This window comes from Salvia miltiorrhiza, chromosome 3, assembly GCF_028751815.1.
Source record: "Salvia miltiorrhiza cultivar Shanhuang (shh) chromosome 3, IMPLAD_Smil_shh, whole genome shotgun sequence".
NCBI classification, from domain to species: Eukaryota; Viridiplantae; Streptophyta; class Magnoliopsida; order Lamiales; family Lamiaceae; genus Salvia; species Salvia miltiorrhiza.
The window spans coordinates 39,288,796-39,309,465 of NC_080389.1; the positions used below are offsets into that span (position 1 = coordinate 39,288,796).

The 20,670-nt window shown below is 37.6% G+C and overlaps 2 protein-coding genes across 2 annotated transcripts; both read left to right on the top strand.

Moving 5' to 3' along the window:
* Positions 1–349: 349 nt before the first annotated feature.
* On the top strand, positions 350–1,654 carry LOC131018784 (protein PSK SIMULATOR 1-like). Its single transcript, XM_057947492.1, has one exon. It carries the CDS (start codon positions 350–352, stop codon positions 1,652–1,654), a length of 1,305 nt encoding a protein of 434 aa, XP_057803475.1.
* A 13,150-nt stretch (positions 1,655–14,804) lies between these two features.
* LOC131016650 (laccase-17-like) lies at positions 14,805–17,302 on the top strand. The gene is made up of 6 exons (XM_057945347.1): positions 14,805–14,965; positions 15,093–15,244; positions 15,326–15,570; positions 15,662–15,790; positions 15,901–16,851; positions 16,931–17,302. The coding sequence occupies exons 1-6, from the start codon at positions 14,867–14,869 to the stop codon at positions 17,059–17,061; spliced, it is 1,707 nt and encodes a 568-aa protein (XP_057801330.1). The 5' UTR covers positions 14,805–14,866; the 3' UTR covers positions 17,062–17,302.
* The last annotated feature ends 3,368 nt before the right edge of the window (positions 17,303–20,670 follow it).

Here is a 20,670-nt window from a genome sequence, read left to right on the forward strand (position 1 = left end):
AGCTAGGAAAAATGAGGCAGCAAGAATTCGTCAAAACACTTCATCGATTTCTCCATCACTCATCAATCATCAACATTTAAATTCCCAATTAATTCCATAATGATATGACGGTCAACACTCTAAATCTCCTACAATTGCCCACCTCGAAACCACCCTGTCAATTTCCCTTCATCTATAAGGATCTAACTCATTTTCTCACTAGCCACCGCCTCTAAATTTTCTGGCAAACGCGTATTCAATCCTCCATGAAAATTCTTCTACCTACTCATTTAAATACCCTTAATTCCTCAACCTCCATTAATCCACATTTTGTGAAACCCCTTTGAATTAACAGAATTAGTTTGCAGTGATGGTCGGGTTCAAGCACATCGGGTGGCTGCCGGAGCCCAAGAAAGAAGGGAACAATCTCGGCATCCTCTCATTCGAGACGGCCAAGACCATGTCGAGATTGATCTCTCTCTACAAGTCTGTCTCCGACGAAGAGATTTCCCGGCTGAGAAACGACGTAATCCGCTCGAAGGGAGTAGCATTTTTGAACTCCGACGATGAGGGTTTCCTCCTTGGGTTGGCCTGCGCAGAGCGCCTCGAGGATCTCGACCGCGCCGCCGCCGCGGTGGCGCGGCTGGGGAAGAAATGCAGCGATTTCGGTCTGGAGCGGTTCGATCTGGTGTACAAGGAGTTGAAGGAGGGGGTTGTGAGCTCCGGCAAGCTGAGATACGGATCGTCGGCGGCGGAGAGGAAGATCCGGAAGATTGAGAGGTTGGTGGCGGCAACGTCGGGATTGCACGGGGCGGTGGAGTCGCTGGCGGAGATGGAGGTGTCGGAGCGGAAGATGAAGCAATGGAAGAGTAGGGATAGCGATTTGCAGAAAGCGAATTACGATAATTTGATTCAGAAATTGGAGATTCAGCGCAGAGAGATTCGGAATTTTAAAGAGATTTCTCTGTGGAATAAATCGTTTGATAAATGCGTGGATTTGATGGCGAGAGTGGTGTTGGTGGTGCACAGGAGAATCTGCGGTCTATTCGGGCCGAGAAAGAGGATTCCGATGAAAGAGAAGGTTTTCCCGCATTCGGGTCCGCTGTTAACGGCGTCGAAGCCCGTTATGGTCCGCTTCTACAGCCGGAAATCGGGCCTCTTCGAAGAGGAGGAAGAGGGTGTGCGGACGAACCGGATTTTCCACTCGGCTGGGCCGGAGACGGTGGGCGGTTCGGGTCTGGCCCTGCGCTACGCGAACGTCATCCTCACAGCGGAGAAGTACTTGGACTCCGACGTGGCAATCAGCCACGTGGAGCGGGAATCTTTCTACGAGATGCTGCCGGAGAATCTGAAGATTCTGGTGAGGGCGAAGCTGAGCAAGAACATGAGGTGCGCGGAGGAAGGCGACGCGCTGCTGGCGGAGGGCTGGCGGGACGCGGTGGCGGAGATACTGCAGTGGCTGGCGCCGGTGGCGGACGACACGGTGCGGTGGCAGATGGAGCGGAGCTTCGAGAAGACGAGGTTTGACGCGAGACCAACGGCTCTGCTGCTGCAGACGTTGCATTTCGCCGATAGGGAGAAGACGGAGGCCGCCATTGCCGAGATCTTGGTCGGATTGAGCTGCGTTTTCCGATTCGAGAATCGCCGGTTTGTTCATTGTGAGGAATTCTATTGAATAAGATTATGATCTCGTATTTTATTTAATTTATCAATACGCATGCACAGTTCCAACTGCGTAAGGATGGATTTGAATTTGGATTAGGCGAATGAGATTATAGAGATTAAATTTGTTGATTTGCAAGATTTTGGAAAATTCATTCTTCTATTGTTATTACTCACATCTTGTTATGCTAGGTCGTTTTTGCCTACAATTTGATTTAGATAAGTTGGTCCAGTTTTCCCCGCGCAAAAATGGAGTAAGAGTTTGGAGTCCTTGAATTTCTTTTAACTTTTTAATTTTTTTTTTTATAAGTTGCATAGGCAAATAAAGAAATTTAAAGATCATGCGACACAATATACTCGAACACATAATCTTATGTGTTGGGCATTAACCTTCTATTGTTAAGCCAACACACACACACAAATCTTTATCTACAAATCTTTATCTTTCTTGTATATGTATGAAGAAGGTGATATATAAAAAGTTTTGAAGAATGATACTAAATTTAAGTTCTTAGTGACCAGAAAATTCATATATTTTTCTTCGGATGGCGCAATAAATTTTTATCATGTCTTCACTTATTATTATTATTATTATTATTATTATTATTATTATTATTATTATTATTATTATTATTATTATTATTATTATTATTATTATTATTATTATTATTATTATTATTATATCGTCCACGAAATATTGTCATGATTTGTCATTTTGGTCCGTCCATAAAAAAAATTATCATAATCTATTTTTAGTAATAATTTGTTGGTTCATTTCTCATCATAACTGGATTAAACTGGTAATTAGGATTAATAGATTGGTTGTGTGAATTTGGTTAATGACTTACTTCCCTAGGATCAGTTGTTTTATTATTTGATTTATCCCTGTTATTATTTGCTTTGTGTTATGCTAAATTTCAATTCAATCATTATTATTCTATTGCTTGGATATTGTGAAAATCTGAATTGAAAATATTTAGAGTTATTTTGTTTATCAGTCCCTGAGGATACGATACTCGGTTACTTTTTATTTGCTACAATTATACTGTGTTAGTTGCAGTTTAAGTTGCTAATAAATTAGTGATCATGTGGATTATGTTAATTTTTTTATTAAAATATAATAAACGTGGCAATTCCAAGTGGATTAATAATTCCACGTAATAAGTTTTCGGTGTTCCATGTCAACAATCGGGCGCCGAAAAAATTTTACGGGACATAATTAGAAAAATGTTGATAGGTTGGGTACCGATTAAATATTATCGAAAAATTGAGACATAATCAATAATTCAACCAAATGATGGGATAGAAAGTGACATTTACCCTATCCTAAAATAAAACCTACTTTTAATTCTAATAGGAAAAAGGCGAACAAGCCTTAGGCCCAAAAAAATTTCAGCCCACACTTATATTTCTATAGGAAAAAGGCAAACAAGCCTTAGGCCCAAAAGAATTTCAACCCACATTTATATTCTACGCTAATCTTCAATTCAGACATTCTAAGGCGGGATGATATGGTCATATTGGCTAGCATCATCGACTTCAAACTCTTTAAAATTTGATCTATTTTTTCATAATCTACCAAAAACATCAACAATCTCATTAGATATGAAATTACATTTCAAAAGATGGTATAAATCACCCAAAACTATTATTGCCCTTTGTCTCTTTTCATTTTTTAAAGCTCATTCATTACGCCTTTATGTTGGGCTAGTGAATAATCTTCACTACATATTCTTTTACAATTAGCACTACTTGATGAAATAGGTCCTGTTATGCTGCCTTTTGTTTTGAGAACGAAGACTCCCTTGCCATAATCTTTCAATATTGCTTCTCCAAAGGAGATCTAATTGTATTTGCTCAACACTATGATTTTTTTTAATATTTCGTTTGATGCTTGAAATGAAAGATTTGATACTTAAATTATATACACATTAATTAATATTCGCGCTAAAAAAATATAAGACGTTTTAAATGAGACAAAGGAAGCATATAATATTATTGAACAACACCTCCTGCTACATCTAAAGATGATCGACACAACTCCAATAATTCTAAAATCTACGAAAATTTGTTAATGAGATTAGTTTTTTTAATTATTTTTACGCGCACAAGATTTGATCATTTTTGTGAATTTCTATAAGAGTAATTTTTGGTACACAAAAACTTAAATGAGCGCCGCCTAAAACTTGCGCTCACACCGTGTGCGCGGGTCTGGATCGGGTCGAACAAAGTGAACCGGGTCAGTTGACCCGATATATAAAAATAAAATAAAAAAAAACTCGCAGAAAATATGTGAACCCTATCTGGCTATCTCTCTCTTTCACGAAAGCTCCACCGCTTTCTCTCTCTCTTCCTTTTCTCCCTCTTTTCCCTCGAGCTCCAATCGCCGAAGACGTAGCTCCGATCGACGGTCACCGGGGCCTGCGGCTACGGTGACCTCATGAAAGGTGGCTACGACAAGGCCACCACCGCCATCAGCACCGTCCTTTTCTAGAAAGGCCAGATCTGCTGCGCTGCTTCGAAATTCTCTGCGTCAAGGACTTCTTCGAGAAGAGCGTCGCCGTTAGCCACGGTCGCCGCCCTCACTATCCCCTCTCCTCTCGCCTCTACTCTATCTCTTTTCCCCCCACTCTGTCTCACGCCCCCCCCCCCCCCCCCCCTCCCACACACACACGTACTGAACCGGCGCTGACACCCCCCTCCGTGTCTCCCTCTTTTCGCGACGACGGATAGCACCGCCACCGCCTCTCTCTGTCCTCCGGCGACCACAGAAGCCATAGCCGCTGCCCTCTCGTTCTCAAGCCGCCGCCCCGTGCCCTAGCTCTGATTTTCTCCGTCTCTCCACAAAACCTTTGATCCCTAAAATTCAGACACTACTCCCTTCATGCTCCGGCGAGTAACAACGCAACGGCCACCGTCAGTGACAGCGACGAGCCACCGCTGCCCTCCGCCGACTCCACTCCCCAATTCAACTCAGACAGACATAGCAGCCCCAGGTTGAATCTGAAGCTGGAAACCCATTCTTCAATTATTCATGTATGTAGAGATTGTAATTGGGAATCCTTGGTATTTGTTTTCCAGATTAAAAGTTATGTTTGAAAACATGGTCTGTTTTTAAAACTCTGTACAGTGCATAAATGATATGCTATTGGATTAAGCACAATTCACTCTCTAATTGTTTTTCTTATGGAATTGTTTTGTGCTGAGTTTTTAATCTATTGAAAATTTGATAGGATTAGTTGTACCTGTTGATGAATCTAGTGGAAATGTTTCGGTTATCCTCCATTATCTACTCTGTTTACTGCTTAATTTGTCCTGCAAAATAATTTTGATTGATGTAAGAACATAATTCTTTTTCTACTGTTCAATGTTTAGAGCAATGATTTCAAAATTGAATCTTTATGTGGTAATTGTTGCTATTTTTCTTTTAAAACTTGGGGTGAATTAGAGTTCTTGAAAATTTTTCTGAGCTGTGATCAATGTCATTTGAGCTTAATCAAACACTTTTACAGCAGTGACGCTACAAGATTTCAAATGACACTTTAACATTTTGAATGACACTACAAGATTTTAAATGACACTTTAATAATTTGAATGACACTACTAGATTTCAAATGACACTATAACATTTGAAATGACACTACAATATTTGAAATGACACTATAACATTTCAAATGACTCTTTAACAATTCAAAAGAAACTATAAAATATCAAATGATACTACTATATTTCATTTGAATGTTGTAGTGTCATTTGAATGTCATAGTGTCATTTTTAAATCTTATAGTGTTGTTTGAAATCTTGTAGTCTCATTTTGAATTGTTATAGTGTTATTTGAAATCTTGTAGTGTCATTTGAAATCTTATAGTGTCAGTTGAAATCTCATAGTGTCATTTGAAATCTTGTAGTATTATTTAAAATGTTATAGTGTCATTTGAAATCTTGTAGTGTCATTTCAATTGTTGAAGTTTTATTTGAAATGTAATAGTGTCATTTGAAATCTTGTAGTGTCATTTGAAATGTCATAGTGTTATTTGAAATCTTGTAGTGTCATTTGAAATGTCATAGTGTTATTTGAAATCTTGTAGTGTCATTCAATTCTTGAAGTTTCATTTGAAATGTCTTAGTATCATTTGAAATCTTGTAGTGTCATTTCAAATGTCATAGTGTTATTTGAAATCTTGTAGTGTCATTTGAATTGTTGAAGTGTATTTGAAATGAAATAGTGTCATTTGAAATGTCATAGTGTCATTTGAAATCTTGTAGTATCATTTGAAATCTTCTAGTGTCATTTGAATTGTTGAAGTGTCATTTGAAATTTTGTAGTGTCTTTGAAATCTTGTAGTGTCATTTGAATTGTTGAAGTGTATTTGAAATGAAATAGTGTCATTTGAAATGTCATAGTGTCATTTGAAATCTTGTAGTATCATTTGAAATCTTCTAGTGTCATTTGAATTGTTGAAGTGTCATTTGAAATCTTGTAGTGTCTTTGAAATCTTGTAGTGTCATTCGAAATGTCATAGTGTCATTTAAAATCTTGTAGTGTCATTTGAATGTCATAGTGCTATTTTTAAATCTTGTAGTGTCATTTGAAATGTTATAGTGTCATTCGAAGTGTCTTTGAAATGTCATAGTGTCATTTGAAATCTTGTAGTGTCATTTGAAATGTCATAGTGTTATTCGAAATGTCATAGTGTCATAATGTTTAGGGTTTAGTGTCATTTATAGTGTCATTTACATGTAAGTGTCATTTGAAATCTTGTAGAACAAATGATACTATTTTTCTTACTAAATGAAACCTTTAATATAGAACAAAAGAACAAATGTACTATTTTTCAAACTAAATGAAACTTTGTAGTCTCATTTTGAATTGTTATAGTGTTATTTGAAATCTTGTAGTGTCATTTGAAATCTTATAGTGTCAGTTGAAATCTCATAGTGTCATTTGAAATCTTGTAGTGTCATTTTGATATGTTATAGTGTCCTTTGAAATCTTGTAGTGTCATTTCAATTGTTGAAGTTTTATTTGAAATGTCATAGTGTCATTTGAAATCTTGTAGTGTCCTTTGAAATGTCATAGTGTCATTTGAAATGTCATAGTGTTATTTGAAATCTTGTAGCGTCATTCAATTTTTGAAGTTTCATTTGAAATGTCATAGTGTCATTTGAAATCTTGTAGTGTCATTTGAATTATTGAAGTGTCATTTGAAATGGAATAATGTCATTTGAAATGTCATAGTGTCATTTAAAATCTTGTAGTATCATTTGAAATCTTCTAGTGTCATTTGAATTGTTGAAGTATCATTTGAAATGACATAGTGTCATTTGAAATCTTGTAGTGTCTTTGAAATCTTGTAGTGTCATTCGAAATGTCATAGTGTCATTTAAAATCTTGTAGTGTCATTTGAATGTCATAATGTTATTTTAAATCTTGTAGTGTCATTTGAAATGTTATAGTGTCATTTTGAATTGTTATAATGTCATTTGAAATGTCATAGTGTCATTTGAAATGTCATAGCGTCATTCGAAGTGTCTTTGAAATGTCATAGTATCATTTGAAATCTTATAGTGTCATTTTAATTGTTGAAGTTTCATTTGAAATCTCGTAGTGTCATTTGAAATCTTGTAGTGTCATTTGATAGTGTCATAATGTTTAGGGTTTATGGTTTAGGGTTTAGTATAGTGTCATTTACATGTAAGTGTCATTTGAAATATTGTAGAACAAATGATACTATTTTTCTTACTAAATGAAACTTTTAATATAGAATAAAAGAACAAATGATACTATTTTTCTTACTAAATGAAACCTTTAATATAGAACAAATGATACTATTTTTCAAACTAAATGAAACCTTTAATATTGAACAAAGAAAAGAGCGAAACTTTTAATATCATTAAGCGAAACTTTTAATATCATTTATTAGTGATACTACTTTTCTTACTAAATGAAACCTTTAAATATAGAACAAATGATACTATTTTTCTTACTAAATGAAACCTTTAAATATAGAACAAATGATACTATTTTTCTTACTAAATGAAACATTTAAATATAGAACAAATGATACTATTTTTCTTACTAAATGAAACCTTTAATATAGAACAAATGATACTCCCTCCGTCCACGAAATGAGTACTCATATTTCCTTTTTCGTCCGTCCACGAAATGAGTACCCATTTTCCTTTTTGGCAAGTGTACCCCACACTTTTCTTTAATTAATACACTCAAAAAGTGGGACCTTTAAACTATTCACACTACACTTCATACATTTCTTAAAACCCGTGCCGTCCACAAATGGGTACTCATTTTCGTGGACGGAGGGAGTACTATTTTTCAAGCTAAATAAAATAAAAAAATAATTAAAAATTCAAAACGAAAAAGAAAAAAGAAGAAGAAGAAAAAAGAAACTACATACTTAAAAGAAACTAAAAGTATTAAAAGAAAGAAACTATAGAAAAAAGAAAAAAAACTGCAAGTATTAAAAGAAAGAAACTATATATATAAAAAAAAACTACATACTTGTTGTTGAAATAGAAATTTTATTAAAAAGAAAGAAAGAAAGAGAACGGGACCTAAAAACCCATGGGAGCACAGGCGCAAACAAGGGGCCGGATCACAAAGAATCCGTGAAAAACAAAACAAATTCAGACAAAAACACCCACAAGGAGATCAAAAATCTAAAGTCATGTCGTCCTCGTCCAAAGAAACTCCATCGTCCAACATATCTCCCCATTTTTTCTTAGGGGAAGGAGAATGAATCAATACACCTCCAGCCACGGCTGACATAGCTCTAGCTGCATTAGAATGAGAGTGAACCAAAAAATTCTGTATAGACGCGCCTCCAGACTGAGCTTGTTGTACTTTATTCAAGAAAGCCATCGGAGGGGTGTCCAGAACGGCGCTCTGCATCACCGCACCAGCAACACTGCTAGTTGCTTTCTGGAAATCCGAAGACATACCATTCTTGATTATACGCCGAAGTCGATGCTTGATAGAAGACTCAGAAATCTTCCCCTTCTTGGTAACCCCCTTCGGACGCCCACGGCCTCGAGTGGGGGGAACCTCCATCGTGGTCGTTCTTGGCGTCACAACCAAAGGCAGATCAGGACTGGTAACAATAGTCGTATCCATCGATTGCCGGGGTGGAGACGTAGCCCTCACCAACTAGTCCTCCATATCATCATCTACCGAGCATTCAGTGTTGTCCCCATCATCCACATCTTCTGCAACCACCTCTAAGGTATTAGAAGTGGGAATGTCGACCGTCGGATCTTCCCTCCCGACATCTTTGGGGGGGCCCAAATCCTCAATCAATCCATCCTGTATAGGCTCCATCTCATTCACCTGATCGGTCACGAGGTCCTTGGGCTGCCAGGCAGCCGTGACTTTCTGCTGTTCTTGTCCGGAGTTAAGGTTCCCCGTCTCAATCCTGACGGGATCCTTGGGCTGCCAAGCGGCTTGTTGCTCCTGTCCGGAGTTAGGAGCAGCAGTCGGTTCTGCAACTCCCATCACACTCTTGCCTTTAGCAATGCCCGAAGTACTATCCTCTTTAGAGGTAGCTCTTCGACATTTATCCGTGGTATGCCCCGTAATCTTACAACGTGAACAAAAAGCAGGAAGCGTTTCATAACTAAACTCCACGTAGAGAGAGCTATCATCCTCATCAATCATGACATATTCTCGAAGAGGCAGAGACATATCCAATTCAATCAAAACTCTAGCATAATTTCCAACCTCTCCATCAGCCGACAATCTATCAATACGAATAGGAGTACCCAAATACCTACCTATCGCCGAAATAACTTCAGGGTGCCAAAGTTCAATAGGAAGATAATAGATGCGGACCCATACCTGTGCCAGAGATGAAGCTTCCTTGTAAGGGTTAAACTTCGGAACCCAATCACGAAGTCTCAGATGACCACCTGATACTTCTTGAATCATAGCCTTCTTCGCCGTTTTTTTATCCTGCAAAGAACCGAATTTGAGAGTAAAATACCCCTTGCCCATGGGTATTAATTGCCAGTCCTTAGATATTTGCCATAAACGCTGCAAATTAGCCTTTAATTCATGAGCCAAACGTGGTTTCACTCCTTTCCTCGGGATCAACCTACCGATAAGGGCAAACTTGAAATCAGCAACACGTTGCTTATAGAATTCCTTGGGTATAGTAAGAGTATCCACTCCGTTGTGATTCGTGGTGTTAAGAGCCTGATATAAATGGGCTGGAAGATCAGGTTTGCGCACCCTGGGAGCAACTACAGCAGCGTAGTTCATCGTGTTTGCAGTTTCTTGCGTCCTACGAACATCTTCGGTGATTGCGATGTCTGGTTTAGCAACAGTTTCTGCTGCAGTCGACGTGTTCTCAAAACTAGGGTTTCCCCGCGGATTTGAGGCCGAAGCAGCCTTGTCCGTTGACGGATGAAAGAAGTTGTTGGAGATTGGAGGAAGGTTGAGAGCTGATCGATCTGAGAGGCCCGCCATCGCCGGAGCGGAATCCGGCGCCGAGAATGTAGGCGGCAGAGCTAGGGTTTTAGAGAAACCCTAGAGAGAAAACGTCCATTCTCCATCGAAAAGTCATTCCTCATCGACGCCGGCCCGACTTGAACCAAGCTACGAGAGCACGGCCAAAGACCGAACCGACGGTCGTGAAAGAAACTACATACTTAAAAGAAAGAAACTACAAGTATTATTTTAATAAAGAAATTGCATACTTAAAAGAAAGAAACTACATACTTAAAAGAAAGAAACTACAAAAAAAAAAAAAAAAACTACATACTTAAAAGAAAGAAACTACAAGTATTATTTTAATAAAGAAATTACATATTTAAAAGAAAGAAACTACATACTTAAAAGAAAGAAACTACAAGTATTATTTTAATAAAAAAATTACATATTTAAAAGAAAAAAACTACAAAAAAAGTATATTTAAAAGAAAGAAACTACAAAAAAAAGAAAGAAACTACAAAAAAAAACAAAAACTACAAGTATTATTTTAATAAAGAAACTACATACTTAAAAGAAAAAAACTACAAGTATTATTTTAATAAAGAAACTACAAAAAAAAAAAAAAAACTACAAGTATTATAAAAAGAAACCACAAAAAAAAAATTCAAAATTTCGCTCCTGATGGGTTTCGGAACTCAGGACCTGGTGGATTACATAGTAGCGCCTGAACCAACTAATCCAGGTGCACTATTATTATTTATTTCATTAAACGGTTATAATATAGTAAAACCGTTGTAACCTTTTTTTTTTAATATACATATTTACCCGGATCCGGGTCGGGTCAGTGGAAGGATCCGCGCGCACACAGTGTGTGCGCGATTTGCACTGCGCTCATGTAAGTGTCCCTCTTTTTGGTATGTTAATTTCTTTGATCCGAGCCGAGTGGAATATGCAATATGAAATATTGTAATTTAGTTAGGGATCCGACTTGCTAGTTGGGGTACAAACAATGTTACCAACTTACCCTTATTATTCTGGAATTATAAGTTATAACTACATTTACAGGTTGGGTACATATACAATGTTACTCTTATTATTGTGGGATTTTAATTAGAACTACATTTTGCCCGACACTCATTTACGTTACCAACGAACTTTCTTACTTTGATTCGATTTTTATTTTTATTTTTTTTCGAAACATCATAACAATATATATATTCATAAAAAGGTGGCCTCCTGTACAACCGGGTGTACCGTACACCCGGGTTGTACCCGATTCGGATCCTAACCCAGTTGAACTATTTTGACCCATTTTTTTTAAATGACACTAACACTAACACGGAATGACACTAACAACACCAATACGATCTTGGAATGACATTAACACTATTTTGTTTTACAAATAACACTATTTTAAAAATAATACTAACACTATTTTGTTTTACAAATGACACTATTTCGAAAATGATACTAACACCATATTGAAATGACACTAACACTATATGTAAATGACATTAATACTAGTATATCAAAATGATACTAACACTTGACATTCGAATAAGATAATTCAATTGGATCAGATTCGGGCCACGATCCGAGTGTATCGTACACCCGAGTGTACAGAGGATTTTGTGATTCATAAATTACCAAACAGTGAAAAGAATAATTAGATGTGTACTTTTGCCCTTTTGTGGCCACTTCTTCGCAAAAGGAAAAAAGAGGTCGTCAACCTTTAGAATATGCAAAAAGGCTTCCCTCACACAATCATACCTGCTTGTACATGAATAACGTTAAACCATCATTGCAACTACTTTTGAAATGTTGAGACGGAGACCGAGTTTTTTTTTTTTTTTTTTCGGAAATTCATATATAAGAAATATATATATATATACATATAGGGGAGGGCTACGGTAAAAACACTTCTTAAAATATAAATATAAACGTTTTTTAATGTACGAATTTTATCCAACAGGGTTACGAATTCATCAAACATGGTTACGAATTGTGAAAAATAATTTTTTGTTACCTTTGGGATTCGAACCCAGGACCACGAATTCATCCAACAGGGTTACGAATCAACCGTAGATCTTGATGATCTAAGGGCTGAAAATCATTTATATTTTATACACTTAAGAGTGTTTTTATTCTAGCCCTCCCCATATATATATATATATATATATATATATATATATATATATATATATATATATAGAGGAATGTTATGCTACATACCTTATGTGAGCACCTTACGTGAGCACCACTCACGTTTAGCCATCGTTAGCATTATTTTTTTTTTGTTTTAGATATTTTTTTTTATTCTAATAATTCATAAATCGTTATTAGGATCATTAATTTTATAAATAACATAACAATCAAAGTCTAATTTGTTCTTTTTATTAATTATTTGAAGTTAAAGAGAATATGAATAAATCGGACTTTGATTTTTTGTTATTTATAAAATTAATGATCCTAATAACAATTTATGAAGTATTAGAATAAAAATAAATGTCTAAAACAAAAAAGATAATGCTAACAAGGGTTAAACGTGATGGTGCTCACGTAAGGTGCTCACATAAGGTATGTAGCATAACATTCCTATATATATATATATATATATATATATATATAGGGAGAGGTTCAAATAAGAACCACTAAATAAAATTAGAACGGAGAACCATTTTAAGCCATTCGATCATCAAGATCTACGGTGGATGCATCATCTTGGTGGATGAATGCAGATCCTGGGTTCGAATCCTGAAGGGAGCAAAAATTTTATTATTTTCGGATGCATTAAATTTAATAGAGAATGCATTAATTTATATAGCATATGCATTGATTTTAATTGTTCTTATGTTCTCACGAATAAGTGTGGTTCTCATTATATATATATATATATAGGCTAAAGTTCAATGAAGAAGGCCTAAATGTAAGAAAGAAGAGAGAAGTAATCTAATCCGTTGATCTTATCTAATCTAACGGACATGATTTATTCACGCCATGTTCAACGGATTTTTTCGTTGAACATATGGGTCCAGAACCCCCAAAAATATTGTATATGTTCACGAATGTTCAACGAAAAAATCCGTTGAACATGGCGTGAATAAATCATGTCCGTTAGATTAGATAAGATCAACGGATGAGATTACTTCTATCTTCTTTCTTACATTTAGGCCTTTTTCATTGAACCTAACCCTATATATATACTCATATACACTATGTGTGGAGTTGCAAAATAAAATTTGGAGTTATTTACATTTTAATAAATTTGTACCATTATATCTATTGCATTCTAACATTCAATCAAAAAGAGTTTTTTTAATATATACCTACCTTCTCTCTTTCTAAATTCCACTTTTCACGTGCCAATACTCACAATTATTTTTGAAAAATGGTAAATCATCAAATCCAAATCTTGAATCCTAAGTAATTCTTAAAGGTTACTATAATTAAATTGGAACCTTGAAAAGATGATCGATGGAGTAGGGTAACATGAGGAAATGGGCTATATATTCCATTTCATATCAATCTTAAGCCTTTTTTATTCATGGGATATGAGACGATAAAACCTACACCTACTTAGCAAATAGCAAGGACATTAATCACAACAATATATATATATATATATATATATATGCATTGCGTAGGAAGAAATTGCTTGAAACTTAAAATACTACAGCTATATGTATATTGTTCTAATTACTTTTGTGTTTGGGAACCAAAAAGATTGACAACTCCACAGCCACCAAATCGAGCTTCTCAACGAGTCACCCCTGAAAATGATAATTTACTCTCTCTCTCTCTCTCTCTCTCTCTCTCTCTCTCTCTCAATCAACAAATATTTCTTCATGCCTACAACTTAATTTGCATATGTATGCTTTAGTATCAAGCATATATACTTTATCAGAAGCTTCGAGCTTGTCTATATATATTAAGGTTGCATTCTATACATAAAAAATAACTTAGATATACAAAAACTAAATTGACAGATTAAGCTAATTAATTATAAAATATATGCTTTGTGATATAAATACTAGTCTAATAAGAGTTGTATCGTGCATTATTATTGATGTGATTCATAGTTAAAATTAATGTCGACTATTATTAGGTACCAATGAATGTTGCATTATATATATATCTTCAATCAATCCTGGAATTATATATATTTGATGACATTATAATTTTGCACATATTATGGACTTAAATATGTTTAATTTTGGGTGGGTATATTTTATGTTTCCTTTTTCAAATAGGGTAAAAAACACCATTAACCCTAATAATTAATATTCAAATAGTAGTATTCATCCGTTAAGTTTTATATGTTTGGTGACGATCTTCGCTAAGAAGATGTGCATAAGTTTATAATATGTGGTTTGGTATATGATGAAGTACAGTTACTATTAGTAGGAGTATTTAATAAATGCCACAATTAGCATGCATTGAATTTGAGGTCTACCCATGCTTAAAAATATTTAAAACATATTGGTGATAGCATGAGCAATAAGGAAAGATTGACAGGGCTCTAAAACAGAACTAGGCTGTCTTTGACACCACTCTAATGTTGTTTTCCAACTACAGTTGGTCCGAGAAAACTACATACTTTTAACCATATTAGTGTTTCGTTATTCTCAATTTTTTCAATTTCAACAAATAATTTATCCAATAGTTCATCACCTAACCAACCAAACACATCCCCTATAAAATCTGTTTGGCATTCTTCTAGTAGTACCACAAAACAAACAATATCTTCTATTTTTCACAAGAAAAGCAATTGAAACCAAAATGGGTTTGCAAATTTCTATAGCATTATTTGCAGCATTCTTGGCAATGCTCCACCTTCCTCTCCCTGCTGAAGCCAATACGAGGCACTACAACTTCAACGTATGCTCCATACATTAATTTTCTTCTTTCGAAAAAAAATAGTGAAAAGTGTTGGTGTTTATTTCACTATGTTTATATATGATATGATGAGTTTAGTTACATAATCTTACTTATCAATGTTTTCCAGATCATGATGCAAAACGTGACACGATTATGCCACACGAGGAGCATAGTCACGGTGAACGGGAAATTCCCCGGGCCTCGGGTGGTGGCTAGGGAGGGCGACCGCCTCGTTATCAATGTGACCAACCTTGTTCCTAACAATATCACCATCCATTGGTATACATTGAGAGTTTAAATGATTATTGCTTCTAAATTAAGATGATGTGATTAATTAGTAATTAAGCATGTTTACGACAGGCATGGGATTAGGCAACTTCGAAGCGGTTGGGCCGATGGGCCGGCGTATATAACCCAATGTCCCATTCAAACCGGGCAAAGCTATGTCTACAATTTCACAATAGTCGGACAAAGGGGCACTCTTTGGTGGCACGCTCATGCCTCTTGGCTTAGATCCACCGTCTATGGCCCTATTATCATCCTTCCTAAAAATAATGTGGCCTATCCTTTCCCCAAGCCATACAAACAAATTCCCATCATCTTTGGTACTCTTTTTAATCATATATTAGTATTTTTTTTATAGATATATTGTGTTATATTTTCATATTACGTAACGTATATATATATGATGTGTAGGAGAATGGTTCAATACCGATACCGAAGCTATAATTAGCCAAGCTCTTCAAACCGGCGGCGGCCCCAACGTCTCCGACGCCTACACCATCAACGGACTTCCCGGCCCCTTGTACAACTGCTCCACCAAAGGTGCTTTTTTCTCCTCCGTCTCATAATTTACTGTGTTTCATCATGTCTCGCTCTCAATTTGTTACTATAAATTTTCATTATTTTGAACCTTTTCCTATATATCTATATAGATACATTCAAGCTGAAGGTAAAGGCGGGAAAAACCTACCTCCTCCGCGTAATCAACGCTGCGCTCAACGACGAGCTCTTCTTCAGCATCGCCAACCACACGCTCACCGTCGCCGATGTCGACGCTGTCTACGTCAAACCCTTCGAAACCGACACCATTCTCATCGCTCCCGGCCAGACCACCAACCTTCTCCTCCGCACCAAAGCCGCCGCTCCCACCGCTGCATTCCTCATGACCGCGAGGCCCTACGTCACCGGCTCCGGCACCTTTGACAACTCCACCGTCGCCGGAATCCTTGAATACGAATCCACCCCTTCCACGAAGCACCTCCCCCTCTTCAAACCAACCCTGCCGCCGCTCAACGACACCGCCTTCGCCACCAACTTCTCCAGCCGCCTCCGCAGCCTCGCCACCCCACAGTTCCCGGCGAACGTGCCGCAGAGCGTGGACAGACGCTTCCTCTTCACGGTGGGATTAGGCACGAAGCCGTGCGATCAGAATGCCACGTGTCAGGGCCCGAACGGCACGAAATTCGCGGCGTCGGTTAGCAACATATCGTTCGTGCAGCCGACGACGGCGCTGCTGCAGGCCCACTTCACGGGGCGGTCGGGCGGCGTGTACGCGGCGGACTTCCCCTACAGCCCGCTGCGGTGGTTCAACTACACCGGCAGCCCGCCCAACAACACGATGGTCGGGAATGGAACGAAATTGATGGTGTTGCCGTTCAACACGAGCGTGGAGGTGGTGATGCAGGATACCAGCATTTTAGGGGCGGAGAGCCACCCCCTCCACCTCCATGGATACAATTTCTTCATCGTCGGACAAGGCTTCGGCAACTACGACCCCATTAACGACCCCAAACGGTTCAATCTGGTCGACCCGGTCGAACGGAACACGGTCGGTGTGCCGCCCGGTGGATGGGTTGCTATTCGCTTCTTGGCCGATAATCCAGGTTAGTAATTCAATTCATATAAAATAATTCAACTTAATCAAGTGTTGTGTTAATTAATTGTTATTATATATGTGTGTAGGTGTGTGGTTTATGCATTGTCACTTGGAAGTTCACACGAGCTGGGGATTGAAGATGGCATGGCTTGTTTTGGACGGAAAGCTTCCCAATCAAAAGCTGCTTCCTCCGCCTTCCGATCTTCCTAAATGTTGATCATCTTAACTTTTCATCATCCATCGGATCATGCTAAAAATGCCCTTTTCGAGTTTCTCTTTTTCTTTTTCTTTTCCATTTTTTTTTTCTTTCGATTAAAACTGAGGTGGCTGGTCTGTCCCAGTTTTGCAGAATTGACTTGATTTGTTTTCTTTTCTTGAGTTCAAATTTGTACGACTCACTTGGTGGTCTCTTGTAACGTTACTTGAGTTCTAATAAAGTGATTTTTTTTCATCTACAACTCCCAAATTTTACGATTCCCTTATCACTTGTATCTCATTATTAAATTTACTATCTATATATATATATATAAGCTGAGTGCAACTAAGTTTAGCCAAATGAGTCCAACCATTTATCTACTGGACAAAACGTTATACTAATATTTTTGTCCAATGTATGTATTAGCTCCTTCATGAATACAGTGTGGCCAAGAATCTGATGGGTAAATATTCTTTATATGTATATTAGTATATAGGTACCCAATACTTTGGCCCCAAGAAATAAATCAATATAAATATCAGTTCATCTTTTGAAACTGTCACTCACATCCGACAACACACGAGAGAGAGTAAAATAGGGGCAGAGAAGAGGAAGTGTGGGGTGGTGCCAAGAGGTTTTCAAAAAGAGGCAGATTGTGTATGGTGATTGACATTGTGCGACGTCGACGTCAGAAGATCGGCAAGAAAGGGAGTAACAACGGCGACGGTTGCTCCTGTTCGAGGTGAAGGCCACTTCTTTTGCAAGTTCATGCCCGGAGAAATAATTGACTGTACAACAATTTTAATGGTATATTCTATTTCTTTTTTTAATTTAGATGAACTTGAAAGGTGAAGAGTTGTGTACACAGCGTACCGAGATCCTAACCTGCACTATCGCATCTCAGTTGCCCACACGCAGAGAAACCTTCGATGAGATCTATGAATCAACTCTTAAATAGCAACAGAAATGCGGTGTTAGTCAAACCATAAAAGATCTTATTTTAAAGAAGACGATGTAGAGAGAAAAGATGAAGAAATTAAAAGAAAATAGAGACCTGATAAAAAAAAAAAAAATAGAGAGAAGATAAAAATGTAAGTCAAGCCATAAAAGATTTTATTTTGAAGAAGACGATGCAGAAGGAAAAGATGAAGAAATTAAAAGAAAATAGAGAGAACGTAGAAGCGGCGCTGCACTCATACAGAATGAAAATTAGGGCACCCTGAGTTGTACTCCACAATGTAGAAGCGGCGATGCATTGATTTTATTTAGTATTTTTATTAACGATTAATTACGCCAAAAACCATGAACTATACCCCAATTTCCAACTTTTCCATGAACTTTTTTTTTTATTAAAAATTCCCTGAACTTAATGTGTTGAACAATTTTTCCATACTTTTTTCTCCAGTGAAGCTCCGGGCTGACTTGTCGCCTACGTGGTAATATCTGTTAAAACATGGTATAAAGGATTTTGTATATAGAGAAGACATGTTATGAGGCTGTGAAGTTTGTATGTATTGCTTGCTTTCTTTTAGTATTACAAGCTCCCTTTTATAGGGTTACAATTGAACTAAATAAGGTAAGTAAGTAAAAAGGAAACATCTATCAAGGATCTTTAATTGATTCTTAATTGATCTCTTTCCTTTCAACACTCCCCCTCAAGTTGAGTGACGGGATTTCCGATACTCAACTTGCCAAGATTTTTTGCAAAATTCTTGGAGTTCACGGCTTTGGTTAGGATATCTGTAAGTTGGTCTTCTGATCGTACAAACGGTAAAGTCACAATGCCACCTTCAATCTTTTCCTTGATAAAGTGCATATCAACCTCAACATGTTTGGTTCTATCATGTTGAACAGGGTTCTCAGATATGCTGATGGCAGCTTTGTTGTCGCAGAACATTTGGCATGTTTTTGTTGGATGAAGACCTAACTCCATTAATAGTCTCCTTAACCAAAGAACTTCAGGCAGCCCACTCTTGATTCCTCTGAACTCTGCTTCTGCACTTGAGAGAGTCACCACCTTCTGTTTCTTACTCCTCCATGATACAAGATTACCTCCAATAAAGGTAAAGTATCCCTCTGTTGATTTCCTGTCAAACGGGTTTCCAGCCCAATCAGCATCCGTGTAGGCTTGTATCTCCAGATGTCCCGTCCTCTTGAACAGCACTCCATAATCAAAGGTTCCTTTCAAGTACCTCACAATTCTGAGTGCAGCTTCCAAGTGGTCAGCTTGTGGTTGGTGCATAAGTTGACTCACAACACTAACAGCATGGGCAATATCAGGTCGGGTATGAGAAAGCTAGATCAGTTTTCCCACTAGACGCTGATATTGTCCTCGATCAGCTAACTCAGCTCATTTCACAGTTTGTAACCCATAATTTACAGCATAGGAGTTTCTGCTGGCTTGCAATCTAGCATCCTTGTTTCTGCTAGAAGATCTAGAATATACTTCTTCTAGTTGATGAAGATCCCCTTCTTTGATCTCAGAACTTCAATTCCGAGGAAGTATTTTAGTTTTCCCAAGTCCTTCATCTCGAATTCTTTGAACAAACTTTCTTTTAACTTCTGAATCTCCTCTGTGTCATCCCCTGTTATGATCATGTCATCAACATAAATAACCAAACAGGAAATAAGATCACCTCGTTTCTTTAAGAATAAGGTGTGGTCAGAGTTGCTTTGCTGGTATCCAAACTTCTTCATAGCTGTGGTGAATCTCCCAAACCAAGGTCTGGGAGACTGTTTGAGCCCATATAAGGTCTTCTTCAACTTGCATACCTCACCATCTTCGAAATCTTCTGAAAAACCTTGGGGTATCTCCATGTAGACCTCCCTATCTTCTTTAAGTTCTCCATGAAGGAAAGCATTTGTAACATCGAACTGATGGAGATCCCAGTCTTTATTAGCAGCAATGGAGAGGAGGACTCTAACGGTGTTCATCTTTGCGACAGGTGAGAACGTCTCTTCATAGTCGATCTCATACATCTGTGTGTATTCTTTTGCGACTAGTCGAGCTTTGTAACGCTCAATAGAACCATCCGGTCTCCTTTTGATTGTGAAAACCCATTTGCATCCTACAGTTTTCTTCCCTTTTGGCAACCTGCACTTCTTCCATGTGTGATTTCAGTTCAGGGCACTTATCTCTTTCTTCATAGCATTTCTCCAATGCTCAATCTTGAGAGCCTGTTCTGCTGTTTGCGGGATCTCCTCATCATATAAGGCTGCTTCATAGGCTGGTGCAATTTTAGACAAGTTTCCTTTGGCGATATTCCCAACTGAGTATCGAGAATTCCACACGATCTTCTCTAGGGTATACCGTTTAGGAGGCACACCCCGATTACTTCTGGGTGGTAGCACATATCTCACAGTATCTTCATCTACTGTATTCTCCTCATGTTCTTCTTCAATGACTTGAGAAATATGATCAGTAGAATCAGAAGACACAGTAGTAGGTTATGAAGCTCTTACCTCAGATATCAGTGGCGGAGAAGATATAGGCTCATGCAGCGGACTAAATTGTTCTGGAGTGGATGAAGCATGCTTGGCGGCAAGGCTAACTTTTTCTGTTAGGTCTGCTTCCGGGCTTGGCATTGGTAACCAACTTAATAGGTCGATCTCACTCTCTTTCTCACTCTC

Bases quoted from the DNA above. Each gene is read 5' to 3' on its own strand.
- LOC131018784 (XM_057947492.1), top strand. From the start codon at position 350: ATGGTCGGGTTCAAGCACATCGGGTGGCTGCCGGAGCCCAAGAAAGAA.
- LOC131016650 (XM_057945347.1), top strand. From the start codon at position 14,867: ATGGGTTTGCAAATTTCTATAGCATTATTTGCAGCATTCTTGGCAATG. The intron at 14,966-15,092 runs GTATGCTCCATA...AATGTTTTCCAG, and splicing joins CGAGGCACTACAACTTCAAC to ATCATGATGCAAAACGTGAC. The intron at 15,245-15,325 runs GTATACATTGAG...TGTTTACGACAG, and splicing joins AACAATATCACCATCCATTG to GCATGGGATTAGGCAACTTC.